Source organism: Belonocnema kinseyi, chromosome 8, assembly GCF_010883055.1.
Source record: "Belonocnema kinseyi isolate 2016_QV_RU_SX_M_011 chromosome 8, B_treatae_v1, whole genome shotgun sequence".
Lineage (NCBI taxonomy): Eukaryota > Metazoa > Arthropoda > Insecta > Hymenoptera > Cynipidae > Belonocnema > Belonocnema kinseyi.
Window position 1 is genome coordinate 96,336,786 of NC_046664.1, and position 10,742 is coordinate 96,347,527.

The 10,742-nt window shown below is 31.8% G+C and overlaps 1 protein-coding gene across 2 annotated transcripts; it reads right to left on the bottom strand.

The window, feature by feature from the left end:
- Positions 1 to 3,747: 3,747 nt before the first annotated feature.
- On the bottom strand, positions 3,748 to 10,302 carry LOC117178050. Of its 2 annotated transcripts, none has more exons than XM_033369257.1 (4): positions 10,087 to 10,302; positions 9,814 to 9,978; positions 7,452 to 7,546; positions 3,748 to 4,309 (listed from the first exon to the last, which is right to left on the bottom strand). In XM_033369257.1, the coding sequence occupies exons 1-4, from the start codon at positions 10,145 to 10,147 to the stop codon at positions 3,998 to 4,000; spliced, it is 633 nt and encodes a 210-aa protein (XP_033225148.1). In that variant the 5' UTR covers positions 10,148 to 10,302; the 3' UTR covers positions 3,748 to 3,997. The 2 variants fall into 2 exon arrangements, with proteins under 2 accessions (XP_033225148.1, XP_033225149.1); XM_033369258.1 differs by having other exon boundaries at positions 9,814 to 9,969; positions 10,087 to 10,301.
- Between the last annotated feature and the right edge of the window lie 440 nt (positions 10,303 to 10,742).

The window sequence follows — 10,742 nt, forward strand, 5'->3', positions numbered from 1 at the left end:
TTTGAAAATTAAAATTCGAAAATTTTTTCTAAAGCCTTCAGGGGACTTCGTTTTCGCACGAAAAAATTTTATGTGCCCTTATTGCATCCGGACCCACAATTGACAAAAGCGGATGGAGAGGAGGGGAGAGGGGAATGGTCACATTTTACACAAATATGATACCTTCTCTAATGAGAATGTAAAAATATATTTTTGCGCTTACGTTTGTGGTTGCAATTGCCTAGCTACGTTTCTCATTATAATGTTAAAAAAAATATGTTTTTTTTTTTTACTAAATAGAGACATTATAGGCGATATGCTTTGATTATGTTCGATTTAAGTTCGGTTCTAATTCAGCTCTACAGAAACTTCTATTTAGTTCGAAAAAGATACTAAAAATCATTTAACTGCATTCTCAAAATGTTCCCATGTGGCTGACCCACTCGATTATTTATTATCCAGAATATTCTAAATTTGTTTCCACAAGAAAAACATCAGTAAGATAATTTGTGCATCTTCGTTGAAATCTACTACAAATCACAATTAAAGCTAACGGATCTGTTGAGAACAAAAATAAATTCTATAAATTTGAAAATGATCTAACTTTATAAATTTGGTACAATCGAAAATTTCCATTGGGCCATATAACATAAATTTTGACAAAAATTTCTAAACCTGTTAATTTTTTTTTCAAATTCAAAAGATGATCTACATTGTTCAATTATAAAAAAAAGTGTATAAAAGGCTGACTCGATTGGAAAAATCCTTTAAAATTTAGAGTGGCTACAAAAACATTCATGAATGAGATTATAAAATAAAAATAATTGAAAAGTATACGATATTTTTAATTTAAAGTGAATTGGATCGAAAGAAATATTGTAGAAATCCAATCTCTTAGCTTCTGAATCGCTTACAATTGAGCAATCTGAAAATCTAGAGGATATAAAACTTTTGATCATTACTAATGTATTAATTATAAATATTTTTAGCTTAATATTGCCTACACATTATAATAATGTAACAAAAATTATAGCACTAACAATAAAAAAATAAAAATGAAGTCATAAATATTTAACAAATTTAGGTATGTGTAAGGAGACTAAAACGGGAAAAATGAACAATTCAGTTTAAAGTTGACAATTTCTATACTGAAGCATTATTATTTAAACAATTTTTAAATTTAAAAATTAATTCTTTATTCTTGCGTAAATTACAAGACAACTTTTTTATGCGATTCTATCAAATTAATATAATTGACACTTGATCGTTTTACTATTATGTATTTTTTTCTGTTTCTCCATAGACGGTAATGACTTATGATTCAAATAAAAACTACGCGTCCTAAAAAACTATTTATAACAATTTTGTGGCTTTTGTTTGGGAGAAAAATTTCTGTCTCTTCATTTCTTTCATAGTTTATGTCGTTTGTCCAAACATTTAATTTCTTCATTTTCAATTTTTAGTTACGAATAAAAGAAAAACAATGTTTTCTATCAAAAAGTTTTTCATATAGGCTTGTAGATCTTTTTTAAGTTCACAAATTTTGTCTATTCATTTTTTTTTATCTTGCACAGTTTATCTGCAAAATGTAATTTTAGATTTTCCATATTTTGTTATGCTGTAAAAATTAAAATTTTCGATTTGTCAAGAACATTCAAAAAGTTGTTAGAATAACATTGCAGGGCATTCAAAAAGAAATATTTTTCTTAATTTTACTTTTTTACATCGTGCGTTAATTGGTTTAAAATGTTCATTTTCGTGTGTTTTTTTGGAATTTTGTAAATTCTTTAACTCTGGTAATTTTTGGTTAAAAAAAAGTCATAAATATAAATTGTTCTTCTTTTGAATATTATGGAAATACGCAAAGAGAATTTTTGAATCTTGAAACAAGTGGTCTCAAAAATATTAAAAATGTGCTCACTTTTTGAATTTTTATTCAAAATGGCTAGCTAACGAACTTGAACTTTACTTTAGGACACTAAAAAATATACCAAAGGACAATCCAATCTCTCAATTCTTTCGAAAGTTATTGTGCCAACAAACTAAACATCTAGATACACGGACAGACTAACAGCCAGATAGAAAGAAGGACAGACAGTCACATTCGTGAAAAACGATTTTTCGGATTCAGGGAATCTCAAAACGTGGACATTTGACAAAAACTTGAGGGGGGAGGGTCAAATTTTACTCAAATCTAATACATTCTCTGATGAGAATGTAAAAATATATTATTAAACATTTTATTGCAACTTCTTTCATTTTCCCATCATTTTTATTTGTTTATTCTCAATGTTATGTGTTTCGATTTAAGCTAAAAATACGCATCCTAGCGTAAGGTGTCTTTAAGAAAAATTTGAAGATATATAATTTAGACAGAAATTTTGTAAATTAAAATGTTATTGTAGCTTGTGTCGCTATTCCAAAAAGTTGATTTGACCGAACTTGACGTGCTTTTTTCGGTTTTGGTGACTCAGGATGCTTCCACTGAGACGATTGGGCTTTAGTTTCGACGTCATAACCATATACCCACGATTCATCCCCAGTTATAACCCTTTTGAGAAAATCAGGATCATTATTGACTTCATTCAACATCTCCTGAGCGATGGTCATGCGATGGATCTTTTGATCAAAATTAAGCAGTTTTGGAACAAATTTCGATCACACGCCTCATGAACAAAACGTCCGAAAAGATAGCATGGCATGAGCCAACCGATATGCCAACATCTTCAGCAACTTCTCTGATGGTAATTCGGAGGTTTTCAACACCATTTCTTCCACTGCTTGAACGTTTTCATCTGTTGTTGACGTGCTGGGACGTCCAGGGCGAGGTTCGTCTTCGACATCCTCTCGGCCTTCTTGGAACAGCTTGTACCACTTATACACATTTTTCTTACCCAAAGTAGACTCACCGTATGCAACTGTCAACATTTCAAGAGTTTTAGAGCAGTGGATTCCATTTTTCACACAAAATTTAATGCAAACTCTTTGCTCCATTGTTTTCGAAAGAAGAAAATCGCTGAGCACACCAAACCCTTCTAACATTTTACGCCTCTGCCAGAAAAACAACACGAGCTATATAGTCAAAACTGTGAACATATGATCGTGACGAGTGTACCAACACAACAAAACAAAAAATTTAAACTTGAATGTACGTAGCCCGCAAAAATTGAAAAGTCACCTTACTTTTTGAACACACCTCGTATACTTGTGCTATTTAAAAATTATTCCAGTGAACCCTTCAATAGCCCTCCCTTCTATAGCCCTTCCGAGAATTGAAGCCGCGTCACAGGTCGGTGTAACAGGAGCTGCGCGGGGTGTGCGGGATCTGTGGTTGTCACTCAGGCGAACACTCAGGCGTGAAAAACGATAGCGGAGCGGGCTATAACGAGTTACTTGTCCAAAAATGTAATTTTTTTCATAATGTTGTTTCTTGTGGATAAAACACAAACTACGCGTCTTGTTAAAAATCCATTTTAAAAAATGTATATTTTCAAAAAGTGCTCAATTTTTGTCTATTCAACCTTTTTTGTAATTTTTGATTATTTTTAGGGCACTAAAAATTGGAATTTTCGATTTTTCCGAGTAATATGAAGAACCGTGCATAGACTTTTTAAATCTTGGAAAAATGGCCTCAACATTTTTGAAAATGTTCCAACTTTCAGAATTTTCATCCAAAAGAGCTCTCTAAAGGACATGATCTTTATTTAAAATAAAGAACTAGCGAAAATCCAAGGAACATTCCAGAAGAAGTTTAAATAATGAAACAGATTTCTGTAGAAAAAGAATATTTATTTCAAGCCTAGTTGCAGAATTTGACATGGGAAAGATTCATACTTCAAAGTATAGATTTGAACAAATTACAATTAAAATGAGGTACATTTATTAAGTTTTTTGTTTTAAAGTCTTATAGCGTTTCTAATTAAGTCTTTTTTTAAATTATCATTGTCATTATTTCATCTCGTAATCATATATTATTCTGAAGATATTTTTTGGCCAATTCTTAGTCAAAATATTTCGTTTATAAAGATATTTCTTGTGTTATAATACCGCCTTGGTTTGTGGATATAATACTGGTTCCACCTGCGTTTATGACACCACCTGAGGTTATTACTACAGATTGGCTATTTCCAAATTGATTAACTCCAGATTGAGGCGCATTTTGAATCAATCGTTTTTTTAATTGATTTCCATCCCAGATAAGGGAGTTGACTGACCAATCTATGACTTTGTCTTCTTCAGAAATGATTTGTACGTTGTGGATAATACCATTGTTTTCATTGCCAATCGAATATGCCGTGTTTTTAATAGTTAGGAGTCGACCATTTACATTCTGAAATAAAAAATCAAATATATGTTAGATAAATTCACAATTTAGAAGAATCCATTTTGAAAAGTTTGTTTTGCTGTATAAAAAGAATTTTACTTTAATAGCCATGAGAACATAAAATTATCTTGAATACGAGTATTTCACTTAAAATAATGTTATCGAAAATTTATTGGGTTTATATTACATATATTATTTCAACAATTTGTAGTAACATAAGTTTCAAATTATTCCTAATGACAATTCAAATCATGTGAAATGAAATCAAAACTCTATATTCACGAAAATATTGAAAATATCTTTACAATATCTGAAATATGTATATTATCAACAATTTGAAAAATACACTATCCTCGGGTTTAGGCCCATTTAAAAAAAAAAAACTATAATCATGGTTGACAAAACATTGGTATGCTCTTCAATAATCCGTGGTAAAAATTGAGTTTTGTCAAGTAGAAAATTCAATATGGCGCCAAATTTGGAGAAAAGTGCCAAAAAATCGAGAAAAAAAATTTCATAATTTTTTCTCGAGCCAAAATAGTATTCAGACTCGAATCTAACTATCATCAATGGTGATCGGAATAATTATACTGCAAAAAAAAACTTATAACACCGATCTCAAATAGACATATACCCTTCGAAGAATGGAGGATCCAATATGGCGGATCCTATAGGGCGGACATGAAATTTTGGAAAATCTAAGATTTTCGCACAACTCTGTACTCGCGCTATTACGGGAACACTACTTATGAATTTGACATCGAATTTCGGAATTCAAAATGCTGGACCCAATATGGTGGACATTTAATTTCGGAAACTAAAACTTTCGCACAACTCTGTACTCTGGGATTTTCGGGATCGCTGATAATAAATTTGACATCAAATTTTCGGATATACAATGCTGCCGGAGATGAATGAGTTAGGTGAAACAGGAAACACACAGAAAATGTCATCAAAATCAACTCAAAGTCTGTGTACATTGTCCTATAAGGACCAGAATTTTCTGCAATGAGTTTGAATCGCTATTCTGCAATCCGTCTTTCAAGAATAATTACTAAGAGGGTTCAAATTTCAGTGAAAGGCAAAGCGACTCACCGTAATCAAGCTCTCCGAAGGAGACCTAATTCTACCACGTCCACGTCGTTATCTCTGGGTTATGTTGAGCGTAGAATGTCTGAATCGTGAACTAGACAGATTTCGAAATTTTATGTCTGCCATATTGGATCCGCTATATGGAAATCTGAAAATCGAATTTTGAATTTCGTGATCAGCGACCCTAAAAACCACCGAGTTTAGAGTTGTACGAAAATCTTAGATTTTTGATACTATCCACCATATTCAGTCGGCAATTTTGAATTCCGAACATTTGATTTCAAATTCATAATCAGCGACCTCGAAAACCCCAGAGTACAGAGTTGTGCAAAAATCGTAGAGTTTCAAAAATTTCATGTCCGCCATATTGGGTCTGCCATTTTGAATTTAAAAAATTTGATGTAAATTCATAATCAGCGACCTCGAAAAACCCCCGAGTACAGAGTTGTGCGTAAATCGTAGAGTTTACAAAATTTAGAGCCGAACGTCAGAAGCAAAACCGAGCTCCAGTTGAAGTTCGACTGTAATATACCTAAAAAGAGTAAAGTTTTTGTAATTTGTATGAAGGTATTACATAAATTATTGATGCAAAAGAAGACATTTCTTTAAACAATTTTGAATTTAGCTACTTTTTATATTAAAAAATTGTTTTAAATATATTTTCAAAGGAAATACTAATATAAAAAATTAAATTGGGAAAGAAAGATTTTTATTAGAATAATTTTATTCAGAGTTTTTTTTTAAGAAAAAAAAGGTTTGAAAGGAATGCCTTTAATTTTTAAAGGAGAAACATACAATGATATGTTTCGAAATAAAAAACAAACATATTTTAATTACTATTTTTATCAGGTTGCCTTTTTAAACAATTCACTAGTTTTTCAGATCTAGCCAATTATTGTGAATAACAAATGCAAATTTTCTCTTTTAACTTGAAAAAAATATAGTCTGATTAAAAAAACATAAAATCTATTTTTAGGGATCCGCGGCTCAATTTGTGGAAGTTTGTAGATTTGCTCCATTTTCCTCTAAATGAATGAAAAAAGGCATCCCGTCCCCCTACAATAGTCAACAAAATGTTAAATATTTTAATACAGCAGTTTCTACGACATTTCTCGTTTTCGGGACTGTAGGGGAAGCGAACACGAAGTGTCAGAATACCCTTTCTCTTGCGACACGCGAGAGCCACGTGACGCGCGCGCGAATTCAAACGTTCTCAAGCGCCGTGCAGCTTTGTCAAGTATGTTCCGTGAAAGGAAACCTTCCCTTCAGTGGCGCCAAAATGAAAATATTTTTAAAGGGCAATTCATTTAATTATAAATTTCGCGAAATTCATAAATAAAATGTTGAAATTTTTTCAGTACTTTTTCTCCTTCTTGAGTTGCTTTAAGGATACTTCATTTTGTTCCAGCAGTGAGCCATTCACTTTTTATACGTATTTTTGTTGGACAAAACAAAAGGTATTCTGCCTTGTTCGGAGTATTTTAATATTTAGACTTGCCTCTATACGATGAATTTATAATTTTCAACAATTTCAGTGAGCGACAATATTAAAAATTCCACTGTGAAACACAAAAAGAGCACACGAGTCTGTGTAAATTCGCCCTAACCTAAACGTAAAGTTCCACTCTAGAATTGTCGAGAGTCGAGCCGCATTTGGCCGCATGTGTTTGTTGGTGAAATGAGGCAAGGAGTGGGGGCGAGCGAACGGAGGGGATATCGGAAAACGAGAAGTGTCTTAGAGAGAAGTGGCGTAGAGTCTACTGTAATTGAAGGGGCACACTGCCTACGGTCGTAAGTGCAAAAACACGAATTTTGCAGGTGAACTAAAAAACTGTCTTAACTTTCACGCAAATAATTTTAAATAAAACAATGTAAAAACGTTTCGAGGTACTGAAAGGCTTTATCGAACCATAAAACGAACATCCTGAAAATTCACCCTCCTCCGAGAAAACCTTTGTGAAAGGTACAGCGTGCCTCATTAATTTTATTTATAAAAAAATCTCACGCTTACTATTTTTGAAGCACGAAAGAAAAAATATATGTTTACTTTCTTTACCTCAATAAGTGTAGAAGTATTCGCTGAATTTACTCCAGAGGGAAGATGTCCTTCTTGAATTTGCTTTACTGTCTCCATTAGTTCGTCCTGTTGGCCTAAAAGATATCAAAATTAGTTAGTTTACATTATTTCAAATAATCTGAATAATTTGCTCAATACATAATCTAGTTCGGCAGTAGTGATATTTAAAAAAATAAATTGTGCAAATCGTGTCACAAGCAAGTTTTTTGTTTTGGTACATGAATTCTTCAAAACTTTTTGATAATGGGAGGCATTCGTTTGTTATTTAAAATATAATATTCCTTTTTCCGGTAAATCCATCTAAGGTAGAGGACAAAATGTTTCCAAGCAAAACTGTTGACCTCGACAATATTTAAAATTTTCTTAAGACTGTTTTTTTACAATAAGATACATATAGTTTTTGTTTTAATCATGAAAAAGAAGAGTTAGCAGACGTAGGGACACATTTTTTAAATAATATGAAAGTAAAAAATCTTCCCACTGCGTGGGCACATTCTCATCGCGCGTTGTATACGCGTCTCGCTTCGCTCGCTAGTTTGAGCGCGCCTAGGGAGCTTGACTTCTGGATCTCGCGCTTCGCGCTCGATCATAGGTTGCGTTGCGCTTCGCGCTCGGATATTTATTCTTTGCATTTTCATTAAGTTTGTACAGTAAAATTTAGGAAAGCTCTGCAGGCTTTGAGGTACACATGCTCCTCGTGACATTCGCGCTTCTTCCTCCATATTTCAGATAAATTTGTAAATGTAAACTTATTTTCTGAATTACCTTACAATAAAAAACGGAAATCCTATCTTCAGAAATTCTTCCCTGTCTCGTGTTGTTATGCTAAAAATGTGATTTTTGTTTTTATAATATTTTTTGATGGATAAAACAAAATATCCTTAAAGTCTTATTCTTTTATATTTCTTTGTGTAACTCGCGTCTTTTGGCGTAATATTCGAATTTTCGATTTTTTCATATAAATTTCGATAAAGAAATTAAAAACGAGGAATGATGTCAAAAATAGTTCAAGGAAGGCTATTTTTCCTCTATAAGACTTTTTTTCGTATTTTACGTCGTTAGGTTCTAATTTTGAATGTTGCGGTGACAAATTTCGGACAATTCTAGTACTCTCTCAATCATAAATGGTGAGGATATAATAAATTATAACAAATTTGTATCTATGTTTGGATGAATAACTTTTGTTTATCAAATTTTTTCGTACCTTTTTTCGTTTTCCACAAATTTCCGATTTTTATTTTTAATTCCATTTTTATGATTAAAACCAAAAGACGCGTCTTGTCAAAAAGTGATTTATAAAAAATTGCTAGATGTGTTTTAGGTGCACACTTTTTGTTTACTGATTTTTTTCGTAGCTTGTGCCGTTTTTTTAAATGTATTTGTTTATTTTTAATATTATTTTTCATCAATAAAACAAAACCTACGTGTCGTATCAAGGAGTGATTATTAATAAGTGCTACGAATATCCGTATATAAAATTCTTAAATCTTAAAAAAAGACTAAAAAATTTTGAAAATCCTCTTTTTTTTATTTTTATTCAAAATGTATGGTCATCGAACTCGTTCTTTCTTTTAGGACCTAAAAAAAGTGTGCCAAAGCTCGATTTGATCCGTTTTTTTCTACAGTTGTCGTGTTTACGGACGTACGGACGGACGGCATCCAATAAAAGCAGCAGAACAATGATCAGATCATTATTTGAATTTAAAAACAAAATTTTCACGAAAATTGGATCAAAGTTTTTTTAAACATCAATCACGAAAATGTTCTATGATTATTATCGTGCCTAGGTAGATAGGGCCATTATCACGTTAGCCTCCCACCCTGAAAGCTTTCTTGAGAGTGCCAAACGCATTTAAAAAATGCCTCTGTTTGTGATACAGAATGCATAATTATTTATCTTATCCGCCGGACTAATTGTATTTATAATTTTAAAAATCCGGTTAAATTTTCTTGACAAATACAGAATTCCGACATTACAATAATACATAAGAATAAAGAAGATGGTAGGTTTTTCTGTTCATTGGTCCTTTATTATAACGACTTTGACACTTTCAATTTGTCTAATAACATCGACACATGCACAAAAAAGTTGTTTTTTATTATTGCATCTCAAAATCATAAATAAAAAACAACTTTTGTTGCGCATGTGTCAATGTTATTAGACAAATTCAAAGTGTCAAAGTCGTTATAATAAAGGACCAATTAACAGAAAAACCTACCATCTTCTTTATTAACACAAGTCTTGGTCGAAAACGCTTACATCTATTTAAATAATAAATAAGGTTTGAACATAAAAAGTTTGCGTCTTTTAAGAAAATAACATAAATACAATAATTCTTACTCTGAAGTTCCGCTTTTCTTTTCATTTCTTCTTCTTTTGCTTGTTCTGCATATCTCTTTGCTTGCTGTTCAATATCCCTTCCTTGTTGTTGCAAATTTTGTGACAGCTGTCTCCCAAAATTGTGCATATTTTGCTGGAATTTTTCAGCCCAGGAATCTAAAAAACCTACACAGTTATAAAACAATGACAGACGGCAAAGAATAATTTTATTATCTCGTAATATTATTTTCTCACATTTCTAATACTCGCAATATGGTCTTAAATTCAATTTACCTTGACAAAGTACATTGACAAAGAGAAAGGCTGTGATAACAGGTACACAGAATTTCTTCATGATGACACGTCTTCACCTAGCCTCTTTCCAAGTATGAATAAAAATCCCTGGTCTTTGCGAGCTTTTTAACAGAGAAAACAATCCAAAGTGTTCTATATTAAAACCATGACGTGTTCGGCTTCATGCTTGCCACATATTAGTTTATACGTTCGCCGACCTTCACCGCTCTCTTTCGGTGTATAGTCAATAGTCAATACGGATGTACATGCATTGAAGCTCGATTGTAATCTTTCAACAAAGCAAAACAAAACAGAAAAGAAACTATTTATGAAAACTTATAAGACACGTTTCACTCTCTTAATTCTTCTCTGTTATATTAAAAAAATGTTATCTGAAAGGTTTCTATTTTCAACAAACTAAAAATAATCACATTGTCAATCAAACAATTAAATGATAAATGACAAAAACTTATCGTACAATATCTACAAATTTTTTATTTTGAAACGGATAATTTTGAATGTGAGAAATAGTAATAACAATTGTATATTATTTTGAAATTTGAGTATTCATCTGGGTGCAAATTTAAAATTTATGAGTTCGATGGAAATAAGAGCGAGTCTTTAAAAATGCATAATATAAAATATGATTGATAATG

Excerpts from the sequence above, each read along its gene's own strand:
- LOC117178050 (XM_033369257.1), bottom strand. The coding sequence starts at position 10,147 with ATGAAGAAATTCTGTGTACCTGTTATCACAGCCTTTCTCTTTGTCAAT. Across the intron at positions 9,979-10,086 it reads TGTCAATGTACTTTGTCAAG|GTTTTTTAGATTCCTGGGCT; the intron begins GTAAATTGAATT and ends ATAACTGTGTAG. Across the intron at positions 4,310-7,451 it reads ATACTTCTACACTTATTGAG|AATGTAAATGGTCGACTCCT; the intron begins GTAAAGAAAGTA and ends TTTTTATTTCAG.